The 16,956-nt window shown below is 40.3% G+C and overlaps 1 protein-coding gene across 2 annotated transcripts in view; it reads right to left on the bottom strand.

Annotated features, from left to right (window-relative positions):
- Nucleotides 1-16,956, bottom strand: part of LOC147305288 (plexin-A1-like) — a 317,652-nt gene that overhangs the window by 47,247 nt on the left and 253,449 nt on the right. For both annotated transcript variants that reach the window (XM_086277276.1, XM_086277277.1), the window contains exons 17-19: nucleotides 13,151-13,244; nucleotides 11,728-11,964; nucleotides 4,912-5,055 (exon numbers count right to left, since the gene is read on the bottom strand). In XM_086277276.1, coding sequence (XP_086133402.1) covers nucleotides 4,912-5,055; nucleotides 11,728-11,964; nucleotides 13,151-13,244 — 475 coding nt within the window. The remainder of the gene's footprint in view (nucleotides 1-4,911; nucleotides 5,056-11,727; nucleotides 11,965-13,150; nucleotides 13,245-16,956) is intronic.

Below are 16,956 nucleotides of genomic sequence, written 5' to 3'. Positions count from 1 at the left end.
ACGCGGACGACTTTCCTTACAGTATGCCCACTTGCGCACACGACAACACACAACAAGCCCGGTAAGTCTGGACACCCACTGGGTTCCTCTGTATGTAGGTCATTCTACATGGGGAACATTATTGTGCCACAGCTGTGTCCTTCTCTGCAGCATTCCGCTGCGCGGCACGCACAAGAACAACAAGGGGGGAAAAGGGTTGATGCGCACATAAACACACCAAAAACAAGCCACTCACTGTAGTCACTCACACACACACACGTGCGTGCGTGCATGGGAGAAGAGATAGGAACGGACAGCTCTATTTTTTCTTTGGCTATTGTCAGACGAAGGACTAACTCCACCACCCCCGCCAACACGTCGCATTGCTCCGAGATTCAACATGACATTTCGTTCAAAAAAGAGAAAAGGAGGGATAAAAAAAGAAAAAGAAAAATCCAAGCGAGATCCACCTTGGAGCTGACTGGTTCCATTGAGAGCTATCATATTGAATTACATGGATGTGCTGTCAGTGGCTTTCTAGGTATATTGGTTGTAGCTAGCAGGGAGTAAATGTCATAAAGATATAGTGAAATGACTGTGAAAGGACATTGGTGATAAGTTTAAAAAAGGGGTGGAAGGAGGGGAGGGCTTCTGAGTGGGTGCGCTGTCGGGATATTCAGACAAACATCCAAATATATTCGCAGTGAGTGCTGCGTCGCCTGGTTGACGTTTGACCTTCTTCCACACAGATGCTCCGGGAGCTGCGCTGTGATTCTGAAAGTCTGCTCCAGTCAGAGTGAATCAGGACTTTCAGTCTGGAGTCTGCTGACAGCTCAACGCTTTGGACAAGTAAAGCCAATGACTGCCGCAGGACGCGCTTGGAGGCGCGTTCTCAGAGTTTTCCCGACACTTGCTTTTCTGCTGTATCATTATTTCTGCAAATACGAAACACTCGAAATGAAAGTGACATCAGCAGCACTCACACCACGGCTGTTGGTGGAGAAGAAAAAAACAGTTGCGGCTTGAGACGTGACCGTGACTTTTAAAAACAAGCTGCTTTTGCTTGGATTTCCTGTTGCACCAAAATTTGCACATCAGAAAGGTTTATACACAAACGAGGTTCCTGGATTAGAGCTTAGAGACAAGCTTAATGTCTTCATATCAGCAGCATCCTGGATAAACAATTCTATTCTTAATACTACTTTTTATGTTTTCGGCATGGCTCTGAGACTGAGCCTTGTCATGGATATAAACTGTAGCAAACTTGCATAACTTACCTAATATTTCACTTCTAGTTTAGTTTTTTTGTTGCATCCTCTAGTCACACAAAAAACCTCTCCTAATACCAGATGCTCAGACAACAGGAGTCCTCTCGGCTGCTCAGCAGAGCAGGATGACAAACTGACAGTTACCTGACCAAGACAGCGAGCAACTCACAAAATACCTATATAGACGTACAGAGGTCCATCAGCAGTCATCAGTTGTGTGTTTTAATGGAGCGCTGTGCTATCTAATGTGAGTTTATCATCTTAAAAAGCTAATTGGGCATTCAAAAACCTTTTTTTTCAATTATGGTGGCACAGCTGAAAACTGCTCTGCTGATTAAAGAAGCAATGCATTTGGACAACTTAATGTGTCTGGAGCATCAGACTTTATTAAAATAAATAAATAAATTTCAGAGAAATGAAGGCAAGTCCATGCAGGAAGTCGCCAAACTACTTTGTACAACAATGTGTGCTAGCTTCTTGACAGAGCAGTAAAAACTGGCTCTAACCGAAACAGCTGAAGAAGTGTCAGTATGAACAATGAAGAGCTGACTAAAGGACGATTGTTATTTCCATCTGCAGTCGTGTATATTTCATAGCATGACTTCTTGGATACTCATTCGGTAACTGATTGCAAGCCGTTGCAACCGATGGGCAGCCACTTTTGGATGACAGGTGATTGCACAGATTGCCTGGTTTAGGGTAACCTCTCTTCAAACATTTCCAGTCTGACTCTGAGTGCCTGCAATCACCAGAAAGGTTGCCAACGTGTTGGCAACTCATCTGTGATGCATCTCTTTGCAATAGGGGACTGACTTAAAAGCTTTGTAGTTGGCAACAGATTTGGAACTGATTGCAACTTGACTGCAATAAATTGCAAAGTGATTGCAAACTGACTTCATCTTACTGCTGTTTTATCATTGTCTTGACGCACCAAAGCTGATTTGAAAATTGCAATTGACTGCGCATTGTCGCAGACCTGATCCTTGTCTTTGAAACAGTCGCTTCGAAGTAGGGCTGACACGATTAGTCGACTAGTCACGATTACGTCGACTATCAAAATCGTCGACGACTGATTTAATAGTCGACGCGTCGTTTGAAGCTTTGTAAGATCATAAAAGACGCAGGAATAAGTAGCAGGATTTAAGAGTGTAATAACGGACTGAAACAGAAGATGGCAGCACTGCATGTACAAGGATGCCAGCTGCCGTTAAACCCTGAAGAAGAAGAAGAAGCTGTGTCCCAGAATTCATAGCGCAGCCTTGCTCAGTTTCCAACAATGGCGGCAGCTAGTTAGTTTTAATATTACTCTTATTATTCTTTCTGGGTCACAAAATAAACGTTTAACATATTTTCAGGCGAGAATGTAGCTGTGTAAACCTCAAATATCTGCTCAGTTTATCAAGACACCACATATTTTCAGAAGCGCTCTGATGTTTTTGGAGACGTCAGTTACCCACTAGCTCGATAGCTAGCCGGGGGCAAGGTCACTAGAGCCCGTGAGAACACCGGACTCCCACAAATCGTTTTCAAACCCACCCACCGCAGTCTTTCGCTACTCAGGTTAAACATGATATATAAGTCACTTGTTATTGTTTGGCTTTTTTTTAGTATTTTATTTGTTCCTGAGTAAATCGGTTTGGTTGAGATTAAAATTATAGTTTTTACACAGCTGAATAAATGTCAAGCAGACAACTGATTATCAGAAGTGTGAGATGCTCGAGAATATACTCCGGTGTCCCGGTATATTTTAGATAGCAAGGAGTTTATTAAACTTCACCGAAACAATCTACAAATTTCATTAAAATTTAATAAACTATCATCTTGTCTTTATTTTTAGTTAGCACATACCTTAAACACTTAAAGCTGTAAGCTAATGATAGTTATATAAGAGCAGATGCATGCTTGTGCAGTAAGCTGTACGTTTTACGCCCAATGGAGGCATGATCTGATTAGTCGACTAATCGCAAAAATAATCGGTGACTAGTCGACTATCAAAATAATCGTTTGTGGCAGCCCTACTTCGAAGCCAACGATACTGCAGTTTCATTGCAAACAGTCGCAGTAATTTTGATCGTGCTGCAATCTCCAGCGACTGTTTTTCCTAGTGTGACTTTAGCATTAGTAATTTCCTTTACATAAAAAGTGTGAAGCTTTCACAGCTCCTGAGCAAGGCCTGCAAACTCAAGTGAGAAAGATGACTGAAGCTGACACCGTGCTGATGAGTGTTGCTTAAAGGCAGTTTTAACAGTACCTGTCAATCAGCAAACTATGAAATTAACTTCAAGTCTTTTTCAGTGCAGTGATGACTATTCAGTTAGCCAACAGGTAGACAATAATCCTGGCAATCTGATTAGCATGTTTGGATCTGGGACAATTGTTATTATCATGTTTGGATAAAAAAAAAGCATAAAGACTTTTTTTGTTGGCTTTGGGAAATCACAGAGTTTTTTCAAGTGTTAATGGAGTTTTTTGAGACTAAACAACTGATAGACTGAGAACCTTCATTGTAAAAGGCTAAAGGCCAAAGTGTCTGCTGTTGAAAAAACAGACCTGTGACAGAGCCGGTGCTCTCTGTTCACCTAAGTGTGGATCCACGAAGATATGAGGAGTATGGCGCAGGAAAGATGAGTGTTGCTTTGATTAGAGATGAGTGTAGGCAGAGGACTGGCTGGCTGTGGATTTACTGTGGGTTAGGTACATTATATTCCGTGTACTATTAAATGTCTATGCCATCACAGTAAAGTGAAGCTAATAAAAAAAATACATGAAAAATGGAAAAAAGGGCACAGAGGGACTCTCAAATCTAAAACCAGCAGCGCCTGCAGCGGAGAAGTGCTGATGCTTGCACAGCTGTTGATGTGGATACGCTTCGGCGGAGAGAAAGAAACACGGCTTTGCGTCTGCAGACACGTCTAAAGGTTCAACGTGGTTGTGTTGAGTGCATTATGTGAACAAGTGAACGACTTCCCTGTGAGCAGCACTACTTAATGGATCTGACTCAAGAGTAAAAGCACTGCAGTGGCTGAAAGCGTGCCGGTCGACGCTTTAGATTATCACTGTTCTGGTTCTTGGGGGGTTAAAAAACAAAAAGAGTAAACTTCCACCACCTTTTTTTTTGTTTCCATCAACAGTGTAGCTGATATGAAGGCCAATAAAGATCAACATGTTAATTAAGCGTAACATATTTAACAGCAGCCTTGTTGTGCAAGCTCACTGAAGCACATCCTGGATCTGTCAGAGGAAACTGTTTAGAAAAGACACGAGGGGCTATTCACACAACTCAACAACAAGGTTAGAGTGACATTACAGGCTGAGATTGTCAGACCAGAATATTTCCATATTCATCAACAGGAATTACTGGGTCAGCGTGGACACACTAGGAACAGCTTGTTATATTTTCTGGCCTTTTTAAAAAAAAATAAATTGCTTCTTGTCAAAGAATCCTGCAACACCAAAAGCTGGCCCAGTAATTATATTAGGAAAGAAGTCTACCATGAAGGTCCCAGCCCATATTATTGAGCAACTTCCCTTTTTATATACCACCCCCCTTCGATGGCGCTGATAATGCAGGACAGAAAAGTCAAGCAATTTAGTAAACCAAAGTCGCGTCAGGTCATCGTGCCTGGCGGGGACAGAGATGAAGAGGCAGGAGCTGTGATCTGACCGTGACTTTGTGCTGTCCAGTGAGGTTGGGCCATTCGCAGAGCAGCTGGCTCTCAGACAGGGTGAGGATGCAGGGAGTCTCTCCAATCAGCACCGTATAGTTCAGGCGACTGTTGCCCGGAGCCGCTGGGATCAGGTTACGGCCCTAAAAAACACACACAGGGAGAAAAGTAATAAGGACAGGCACTCGGCTCATCGTCAGGACGCTTTACTTGCAGGCCCGACAATATTTCTTTCTTTCATTGAACTCCAACGTGAGAAAAATGTAACCATGAGCTTTTCTTTTTACATTACTTTTATTTATCCACCCTTTCTTGACGGCTCACAATGAACTTGTTCAGAACATTTTTCTGCTAATGATATGATTTTCACATCTTTGATGAAAATCACTTCCAGTTTCTGCATAACTGACAAGAAAGTCAGTGACAGTAAATTTGCTAATTTAATATCCCTTAAAGGATCAAACTGGTGGTTCTCCATACTCTTCACCTAACAAATGCCATTGACAACATGACGCTTATACAAGGTCAAATATTTACAATGTCATAAAAAACATTCATCTTCAACGACAGCTAGGTCCTGCGATTTCTTGACGTTATTACTTGAAATCAAGCAAACGTGTGAAGCTGTTTCTTTTGTCTTTATCGCTGTGAAGGAACATTTTACCAAGGGACATATAAAGGGTTAGGTTGTTGATATTTCAGCTTTTATTTCTATTTGATTTTCTGTCAAATAGGCGCCTCTAATTTCACAATACAAATCAACTGTGGACTGAGGGAGTTTCATGGGATTTTGAATCATTAAATCATCAAATAGTTGTTTTTGTCATCAGACAATGTGAAGCCTTTTGAAGCTTCATCATCAGTGACAAGTAAACCCCAACGCTGTGCTAATATGGGACTTTTGAGTATTTAAAATTGCTGTTCCAATTATTGAAAGGGGTAAAAAAATCTAATAAACATAAGTTACTATGAAAAACTCACAACCCCAAAGTTTTTCTTTGGACATTGGCTGTTTTCAATCAATCAATCATTTTTATCTGACCATTTTCATTTTTAAGACACTTAACACTGACCTACCTATGAATTATTCATAAAAAAAGTCACTATTAGTCAAAGGAAGAAACAGTGTTCTGTCTACACATAACAGACAACTTAGCAAAAAATGTTACACACACATTTTTTGCAAAGCACAAAGACTGTGAAATATACCAAAGATAACAGTCGGACAGACATTAAATTGTATTTCTTGTACTGACAAATTCCCAAAGAGCTATTAGCCAAAAACGTGGCATATCTCGACATGTCATTCAGTGTGTCCTTAAAGAATTAGAAGAAAGGTGTCAAGTGGAAGACAAAAGAATAAGTGGCAGAACTAAAAAGCTGTCTGCAACGGATGAACAGCATCTGAAAGTCATGTCCTTAAGACCTGACACAAAACCATTAACTGGACTATCAACATGGGACCATCAGCTGAAGGGCAAGCATCAAACCCTTCACCTGATCTGTTTACAGTTTTCCGAAGCCTCGTTAGACATAGTGTCAATGGAAGAATGGCTGTTCTTAAGGAAGGAAAACAGAGAGAAAAGGCTGAGGTATGGAAAGGTATCAAATTACACAAGAACTGGGCTGAAAATCAGTGGTGACAGGTCTTATGTAGTAGTTGGGTCAAATCATTGTGAATGTGTATGGAAGACATCGGGACAGAGGTACAACAGTGAGGGTCTACAGCCATCTGTAAAACATGGTGGAGGCCATCTGGAAAGTGTCTGATTGGCAATGGCTTCATTTTTTAGGATTGAAATCATTCCCCCCACACACTGCCATGCCGTACAAGCATCCTTGGATAGAAAAAAAAACACTATGAGTCATGGATTGGCCTCCCCAGAGCCCGGAATTCACCATTAGTGAAGAAGTGTGGGATCATCTTGTCAGAGAACAATAAAAACAGGAAGTCAACATCCAAAGAAGTGCTTTGGATGTCCTTCAAGAAGCCTGGAGATCTATCCTGAAGACTAGAAAGCTTGCCAATCAGAGTTCAGTGTTGAAAAATAAAGGTGCTCATACCAAATGTTGACTTTTCAATTTCCTTAAAATTGTAAAAGTCTGTTTTTGCCTTATATACTGCCTTAAATCACTGCACCTTTTCCTATTTTGAAGCGAAATGCAAAGAAATAAAGGAATGGCTTAGTGACTTTGCACATTACTGCATAAAACCAGTCATTTTTCTCCCAAATCCTTTGATTATCCTAAAAAAAAAAAACAGGGTCAGGGTTACAGTGGCTTTTCATCATTAGTAATATCTTAGGCCTCACAGATTACTGCAGCAGTTTCCAAGCATCAGTTGGTGCTTGTAACAGATACTCCAGATACAGCGCTTTTTTTTTTGATAGTTCTAATTCTGTTTTTCTTGGACTTGGACATTACTTTCAAGCCAAACACTCAGGAAATAAGTGAGATATAAGTTTAGCAAACCCTACTGTATGTATACTAGAGGAAATAATATTACTGGGGAGGCATACAAACCCACACAGATTGCTTTTTTTCTTATGTCCTGTACTCAACACAAAGTCTGCACCCTCAAGGTGTGTAAATTCTAACATTTGTCAATTTCCGTTCCAGTCTTTCATTTCAATATCTAGTGCGATTTGATATACACTCTGCCTGGGATGGAAGGAGGAGGCAGTTAGTGGTGTGAAAAGAAGGAACCGTTAACAGCAAGAAAACATGGAAGAAAAAAAAAATACAGGGGGAGAGACGAATACAAAGAAAACAAAGCTGATAGGAAATGTGGTGAGAAAAGGCACAAGCGGAGAAAGAGATTTCGAGAGAGGTAGGAAAAGATGAAAGGGGCGCGCTCGAAAATGAGAAAGAAAAGGAACGAACGTGAAAACAGAGCGAGTGAGTCAGACAGACACAGGACAGGAGTGAGAGAGGAGATAGCTGTGGCGTCTCCCGCTGGCTTAGCAGTGGGTCACAGAGACAGACTCCGTTTTCCAATCCCATCGTCTCTGCAGGCCGCCACCCAGCCCCGCTCTGCAACCCTGTAAACATGCATCCCATTCCATCTCGCAAACACACACACACACACGTGCGCTCACAGCTTCCTGGCCACATACAGGCTGAGTTCATGCCAAACAAGCACTGGAGTTGCAGCCACACACAGAGCTGTTGCCACACATAAACACAACAGGCAAGAAGCATCATGCAGGGACACGCTCTCAAAAATCACACAAGCACACACATCGAAGCACTCACCAAGACCAGATGAATGTTTATTTTTTTATTTCTCTTTCTCCTCCTTATTCTTTCTCTCTCCGTCTCACTAACATTACCTCAGTAAAAACACACCCGACACTACAGATGAGAAATTAATTGCGTGACAGGCGCAGTGCACGCATCTGAGGAACGCTACCCCCACATCCCATCTCGCCAAATTGCATTTTTGTCCATCTCATCAGTGCTTCCAGTGGGTAGGCAGTTTCACCAACAAGCCAAGCAGGAGATTTGGCAATTACTGAGAGGCTCACTGATAATAAATTATCATTTAAGAAATAAATTACGGCGGGTACGCCGCTTTCAATCTCTTTATGGAAATAAACAGCGTAGCGCACTCTCTGTGATAACATAAGAGATAGTCAAGGCACATTCGAGCCAAAGCTACAGCACATCGGCGTGACACTGATCTTTAAAGAAATGTATTCTGCTTTGTGTCTTTACAGTATGTGCGCTCTCCATAGAGCTTACTTACGCTTTAAAGCCCATATTTAAAAGGACGGAGTGCACCTTTTGTCTCAACCCGGCTCAGTTTTTTCTCCACCGATTATTTTAATATAATAAATATATTCTCTCCGAAACAGCCGCGTTAATTCCTTTTCAGCTACTCTCGGGCTAAACATTTCAGGTGAGCTGGGTGAGATAATGCAGTGAGGCATACGCACAACTCAGAAAGTCCCAATTAATTTCCCATACTTATATCCAATCACAGTTAATGAAAAAAAATAAATAAATAACTGAAAACCAATGTAATCCAAACCTCTAGGCCTGTGCATTTCCATACTGGCCTTTCAGCTCCAAAGAATTAATTACACAAATTGAAAGAACTGCTATTTAACAGACCTCGAGGCTGTGGGCGAGGACGGTAGTCAGTGAAGCTGCTCTTACTTACTGAAGGACGGTTTCTGGCCTTGGTGTGTGTGGACATTTGCTTTCACCTGTCAATTATGAATTTGTGAAGGGTTTTTTTTTAATTAATTTTACACACTTGAAAGTTTTTTCTTTTTTCTGTAAGAAGAAAAACAGCTTTTGAGAGTGTGTTTATGTGTGTCCCTCAAAGCTGGTTTAGCCATTATAAACAGAAGAGTTCAGTATGTTTGAAACTTTTGTGGTTAATATGAAAGTAAAAAACCTTGGTAAAAAATGAAATGAATGGTTTAAATTAAAAAACAAAAATATAGTTCTTTGGTTTATTTTTGTGTTCTACAGAGTTCTTCCTTTACAGAAAGTAACTGTCACTCATAACACCCTCCGTCAACGCCAGTTGTCAAATCAGAGCAAAGCAATTGAGCTAGCCATGGCAGGCCTGTCAAGCTTTGAAATTCCTGCACACAAGCCTCTGGGAGATATGCTGACCTTTAACAAGCCTAGAGAGTGCCGTCCTTTGTTGACTTTCATAAACCAAAAGTATAAACACAGAAGTGTAAGATATGGGTAAAGCAAAGGCCCTTTTTAATCTGGTCTAATGTAAAGCACAACCTTTAGCATACACAACCTAGTTAGCTATTTAGCTTTAGCTCGTTAGCTTACTACTTACAAAGATACCTAAAAGTTTCTGTCAGGGTTTAGTACAAATTTTAGTTTTTCTCCTTGGCTCAGAGTGATTGTTGACATGAACTTGGCTAAACACATGGATTAATCATTGCTCTAAAAGCCTGTTCTCTTAACATGCTAACATGCGATAACGTGCCAATTGAAATGCTGTCATTTTAATGAAGTTAATTATTTTGAGGCTCTTGCACTCTGTCACCTTGTAAGGAGATTTGCATGGATTTAGATCTAAATGGTGATATTTATCAAAGCTAATCAATTATCATATTTAAGTAAGTTGTGTGATAGCTTAGAACAGTGACGCCCAAAGTGTGGTGGGCCACAAAGGTACATAAGGTGGACAGAAATAACAGGATTTGAGTTTGAAATTTCTGTTATACAGAAATAAGTAGGCCTATGTATAGTTACATAGTGATATGAATGTATCTATTTATATAAAAAAAAACAACCTAAAAGTGGTAACAGGAAGTAGCTGGTTTATGATATTACTATTTTTAAATGTATTGTTCTTGCACTGAAGTTTGTTTCCCAGTGGCAGGTCCCATATGGAAAAGAAATAGTAAAAACTTACATGATTTACTCATGAAAGTGGCCACTTTCATTTATATATAAATCATATAAGGCTTACATGATTTACTCATGAAAGTGGCCACTTTCTCATTACTTTCATTTTTTTTTTTTAGTAAGTTATCCAAAACATACAAGTTTCATTATATAATTTTTCAAGGGATCTTATATGTGTTTCCACTCTTGTATGCTTTTCATACAAGTTTCATACAAGACAGATAAAAACTTTATACGATTTATATATATCTTTTCCATATGGGGTGGGTCACACATTGGCCTTAACACTTTGTATATGACTGGGTAGCTTTAGCAATTTATAACTGACAGCCCGTGTTGTTTATGATTTTTTAATACAAATTTCAAGGAAGCATATCACTTTGTCTTTTATTTTGATTGGAGTAAATATTTAAGATTGGCTGGGATTTCATGATTTTTAAGTGGGCCGCTTGACCTCGGGAATGGCTGGTTTAGAACAACAACCATCTAACAATTTTCAGTATCTTACTTACAAACCAGAGTAACATACAAAGTAACGTACAGTAACATGTCATATAAGGCAACACTGTTTCTTTCATCAGATTCTACATGGAACAACAAATACTATCTTTGCAATGTAGCTTTTCCTTTCATCTTTTAGTACAATATATATGACTCCATAATCAACTGAAAAATGAAAACTGATTTAAAAAAAAGCCTAATAACCATGGGTTCGTGTTTATTTAATCAGTAGTCATTACTTAGAAATGAGAAGGAATATTGTCTATGAAGGTGTGAAAGAAAAATAAAACCTAATAATGACTGATCTCTGATATCTGAGTGGTAAATTAAGAATGTCTTACAAGTGTAGGAGCAGTTATAAAAAAGGCATGGCCTAACAAAAATTTAATTAAATTCTTTTTTTAATCAGACATGACCTGACCGATCGATACAAGCTCGGGGAAACCTTTTAGTCCCTATCAGCCAATACTAGATAAAAACTGTTGATTCCACAATGGGGGTGGGGTGGGGGGGGGGGGGGGGGGGAACTAAATAAATGTTCTCTTTCTACTTCCCACTGCACTGCATGAAAGTCTTTCATATAAAGAGTCAAGTGAAAGAAAAACACCTCTTTATACACCTCCAACCAAAGAAAGTAGTAAATGCGGCAACTTTTAATTCTGTGTAGGTGTCAAAAGCCTTATTCCCATTCTACTTAAAGGTAAGTAAAAGGTGTCCAAAGGTAACATTAATGTGTACTTGAATCTCTTTTATCTTCACAGCTGCATTATGTGTATGTGTATGTGTCCCTGACAAGTTAAAAAGTATATACGAAGCCTGCTAGTACTGTGCCAATGCTAGACAGTGTTAGACAAAAACCTCAGATCAAGCAGACCGAGGAAATAAGCTGAGTGGTACAGCCAGCTGGAGAAGTGTTCCTTTCTGACCTTGAGAATAAGTGGCGATGTGGGTTTGAGCTCCAGTATCCCAGAGGGACTCAACGGTTCAAACACCGGGTCGGGGTAGTAGCTGAATGTCTCGTTGACCACCACCAGAGCGTTCACGTTGTCCATGTAGAACCCAATCTCATCGGGACCGGTGCCAGTCTCGGAAAAACCAAGCTCCGAGTCCGCCACTGACGGAGCGAGGCACACCATGACTGAATTGTTATACACTGTGCAGTTCTGAAAGTGAGACATGAAAGAGAAATGTTTTTAGTCCTGCTGTGCAGCTACCATACACAGTCGAATCTAGATTGGGACAAATCCCAAACACTTAAATTGCTAAACACTTAAACACTAATGTTGTTCTAGTTTTATTTACAAGGTGGTTACATGCTGAGTAAAAAAAGGCAGAATTGCCTCTTTTAGAAATAACCCGCAGGCTATAATTTTCTTTTTAAATGGATCTGTTGGGCATAATAACCCATCCTTTTTAAAGTCAATGCCCTGTGAAACTACAATGCTGTTAGGCCTATTGGAAATGTAAATTGGTTGCAAATTTATGATCAACTGTTAATAACGGGCAATGTGCTCCGTGCCTTTGCTTGTACCTGAGAGTGTATTTACACCATTGCTTTGGAGAATACATGAATACATGATGTCATGGCCGTGTTTGCATTAATTTATAAGACTGCTTGGCTACTACGGTCTTAGATGCAACACATTTTATTATTAAATGTAACAGCAAAGTTTAAATGATGCCTTTTTTCCTTGTAATGGATTGCCTATCATACGTATGTCTGCAGTCTTGCAAATAGCAACCCAATCCTGGACTGGAAGTAAGAAAAATGTAACTGTGATTTGTTGTTCAAAAGTCCTTTAAGTGCAAAGTAGCGCTTCGATAAAGAGCTGTTTGAGATGCATCCTGTAGGCTGTTTCTCCTCCATAAATGGCAGCTTTATCTGCAGATTGAAGTGCATTAGTGTTGTTTGTGGTTTAGTCCTTAACCCTGACAACTACAAAGACTCAGCTCACATTGACAATCACCAAAGTCCTTTGCCAACATTGTTAATAGAAGGGACAAAATTCCTCAGCTCTTCAAATAAAGCATGCGTAGCCTCTGATGCTGCCTCTTTTTTTTCTGTAAAACTCTGAACAGTGAGGTGACATTTGAAAAGCGTTATGGCCCGGGGTAGCGTTAGATGTCTGAAGCTGGAGTTGCTGAACGAGGAGTCGTGAGCAACACTCAGAGACAAACTGTCTGCCACCTTCAGCGGCACATAGAAGAAGCTTTTTGGAAATGTGCTGTTGTACACAGAGAGGTCTGTTTCAGAGTATTTGTCAGTTAATGTATGTATCTAGGTGTATATCTGAATAATGTATACTGTAAACACTCTGCAGCTGCTGTGTCAGTCACATCAGTACTCACATGAAAGGACTCTGCCTGTCCATACTTGGCCCTGATCTTTGGCTCTCGGATGGTTGCGAGGTTGGTCCCGCTCACTGTCAGCAGAGTTCCACCACTGTAAAAAAGAAGCGAGCAGATATATATTATCTGCCTCAATCACATGAAGATTACTGCAGTGAGCAGTCATGTTCATATGATTCATTGAAATGAAGTGATATATGCTGGATAGATGGATGATAGTCACCCAGAGGTTTAGACAACAGATAGAATGCTAAATGGACAGGTTCTTACATGCCGTTTTTCTATTCTATCCGAGCACTCAAAGCACTTTATACAACTTGCCTCATTCAAAAACGCACTTTTTTTTAAATGCAAGTGCTTACTATCACATTCACAGAGCAACCAGGGTTAGTATCTTGCCTAAGGATATTTGGCATGTAGACTGGAGCAGCTAGAAATCAAACCGCCAACCTTCTTCTCAGCAGATGACCTGCTCTACCTCTTGAGCTACAGACTCTCCTGGTTGAATAGTGAGAAACTTAAAGTGACTTCTGCTCTCTTAAAGCACAACCACAATCCATAACCTTAACTGTTTTCTACTACAAATATGTTGTTTTGAATAGCTGCTCATTTGTTTATATTTTGCTATATAAAGAAAAATCTTGTCATTTTTTAAAGTGGTCTTGATAGTATACCTGATCAGTAGGGATGATGGCACCGGTTCTGACATAAACGGTAGTAACCAGACCGAAAAGCAGCGCACATTTCGGTGCTTTATTTCGGTGCTTTTTTTTCCTGAGCTGTGATACACTTCTAGCCAATCATTTTACGTTTCCCAGGATAGTAGGCGGGGCCAGGTACGTACGTTCAGTTAGAGCAGAGCTACAGATTAAAAATGCCCAAGGCGAAGCGGTCAAAAGTCTGGCTGTACTTCACAGCAAAATATGCAAACTCAGCAGCAACAAGTGCTTTAAGCTGATACTGTGATACTGTCAAAGGAGGTAACACCTCGAATCCGATGAAACACCTGGCGACGCATAGCGTTTTTTTTAAAAGCCGAGAAATGCGCCGTATTTGATAGCTTGCTGCGAGACCTCACACTGTGCACGTTGGGTGGGTTGCCAGTTATCGGACCCGGAGCAACATCCCCCAAAAACCCGAAGAATAGAGTCCTGGCCCCTAGCCCTGCCAGTGTAGCAGAAATGATGACGGATGATGATGGCAGCAGCAGCCGTTCTTCTCTGCGTGAGTCGCTTAATGTTGTTCGAGTGTAATTTACGTCGAGTAGGCTAACCACGTTATTACATTAATGCATGTAAGGTGAACTAGCAAACATCATCATAGCTACATGCGGCTGTCTTCTTGTTTGATGGCAGATACTCCCTCCACCCTGGCCAAAAAGGCTAAAATGACCAAAGAAAAAGAGGGAAACAGTTAAACATGAGAGGTTTTTGGACAAAGTTTGTGTTTTTTTTCCATTGTTTAAGCACTGCTTCCAGCCAAGAGTGATACCATATATGCCCCATAGCTGCAGAAAAGGCTAACATTGTTATCTTTTTACAAAAAAACAGCTGAACATGAGAGGTTTTAGGACAAAGTTTGTGTTCTCCATTCTTTAAGCACCGGTTCGAGCACCGTTTAAGCACCGGCACCGTTTCAAAAGTACCGATTTGGCACCGGTATCGGATAAAACCTAAACGATACCCATCCCTACTGATCAGTTTACCCATTTAACTCTGTTGTATGAATAATTCAAGAATAAAAAAGGCACCTAACTCAAGGGATTAACTAACTTTGTGTCTAAACATAAAAATGAGCAATTTAATTTTTAAATTATATCTTTAGCTGATGCTCTATCTACTGTTTGCTGTTGTAGCTCAGGAACAACAGCAAGGGTCCACAGCTGTGTTTAAAACACAGTGGATGCTCTGTCAGGTTTGGGGCTGCCTTTCAGCCAATGGTGTTGGACATCTTGTCAAAATTAATTAAGTTATAAAAGCAGAAAACATCAGATTTTGATCCACCAAACAATAAAATTGGAAAAGTGTCTGACTGGCAACAGCTTTGGTTTCAGCACCACAATGATCCCAAACATATGCACCTAAACAGAAAAACACTATCACTCATGAATTGACCTCCACCTAATGTTGAACCCTGGACTTTATTTTTATTAAAGAAGTGTAGGATCATCTTTACAGAAGATGGAACAAAAGGCAGCTGACATCCAAAGAAATGTCCTTTGAGAAGCGTGACGAACCACTTAAAGAAAAGATAAGGAAGCTTGCCTAAGAGAGTTCACACTGTGTTGAAGAATTGGGCCCAAACCATTACTTGGTCAATGTTTGTGACTTTACTAGTTTAATGACGGTACACATTACAGTGAACACTTTACAGAGACACGGTGCAGCAAGACTGTATTTTGCTAATTGGAAGTTTAAATTATTCAACAAATGTTTTTCATGATGTTCAAAGAAAGTGTAACCCAGGCAACACACTGCTTAATCCAAAAATATATTTATTTTCGCTTATTACTATGATGTTAGTCTAATTCCTTCAAGGCAGATTTGATTAACATGAAAAATTTTTTAAAGAGCAGAATTAATACCGACATTTGCAGGAACATTTTTTTCCTCCCTTCTTAAAACGGTGCAGTTCGGCACCACTTTCCAGCTTTTTTGTTAAACACTTCGAAAGCTTTCATGAAATGTTGGAACAGTTTGACTACTTTCTATTAATTAAAGGAAGTTTGCTCCAAGCTTAGGGTAGAGTACCATGGGCACCAGGGAGGATTTTAAAAATCATCTTTATAGGGGAATTTACAACACAAAATTAAAAAAGGAGAAACAGAATGTAAGATCCACTATAGCAGGGGTGGGGAACTAAAGGCCTCGAGGGCCGGTGTCCTGCAGGTTTTAGATGTGTCCTTGATCCAACACAGCTCATTTAAATGGCTAAATGACCTCCTCAACATGTCTTGAGGTTCTCCAGAGGCCTGGCAATGCCAAAACTAATCATTTGATTCAGGTGTGTTGACCCAGGGTGATATCTAAATCCTGCAGGACACCGGCCCTTGAGGCCTGGAGTTCCCCACCCCTGTACTATAAATACAAATCTATCTACAGTCACGGTGTTTGCCTTGAGCAGGTGTACTGGACCGAATACAGTAAATCGCCATGGCAGAATTTAGCTGAACTGCCAGGCGTAATTTTTGATACTGTCGGTGCAGGTCAGACCATCTTTGTTTGTTTATTTAAGTTATTTTAAAAATTCTTTATTTTTCGCCATGTCTGACGATGCTTGTCTATCTGGTGGCCAATATTCAACTGCATCTCTTTTTGCTGTTATCCAAAGTGATTGGTGGTCTTCTCGTGATGACCCTCAATGCGAGAGAGTCATGAAGTTCATGGAAAATATAAAACCTTTATCACAGAGGGCTCTTGCCACCTGTAAAGGGAATGGAGTTAGCCTTACATTTTCACAGCTACGCTTAAATTGGATTTAGAAGGTTTTTTCAAACCTTTCTTACCTTCTCAACGCTCACCTTGTTTTGCAGTTGCAGTTTGTGCACCTGTGTGCTGTCTTGCTCTAGAAGATCAGCGCTTTCACCGCTGCTGGGCTATCTGTGCCACTGAGAGATATTGTTTCTAAGACCCACTATCATGTGTCTTTCTACAAGATTCTCACAGTCTAGAGGGGTTTGTATTGTAGTTCCTATCACTGCTGTCTGAAATAAAAGGCTGGAATAAAACCATGTATTTTGAAGAAATCACAAACATCGTATACCTCCCTAACCACACTTGGATGCTAAGGTATTTTTGCAAACCCAA

This window comes from Aulonocara sp. 'chitande type north' Nkhata Bay, linkage group LG20 (genome assembly GCF_057382095.1).
Source record: "Aulonocara sp. 'chitande type north' Nkhata Bay isolate Kocher_YH1m ecotype deep benthic linkage group LG20, A_spYH_male_GT1.1, whole genome shotgun sequence".
NCBI classification, from domain to species: domain Eukaryota; kingdom Metazoa; phylum Chordata; class Actinopteri; order Cichliformes; family Cichlidae; genus Aulonocara; species Aulonocara sp. 'chitande type north' Nkhata Bay.
This window is presented reverse-complemented; position numbering and strand designations above follow the sequence as displayed.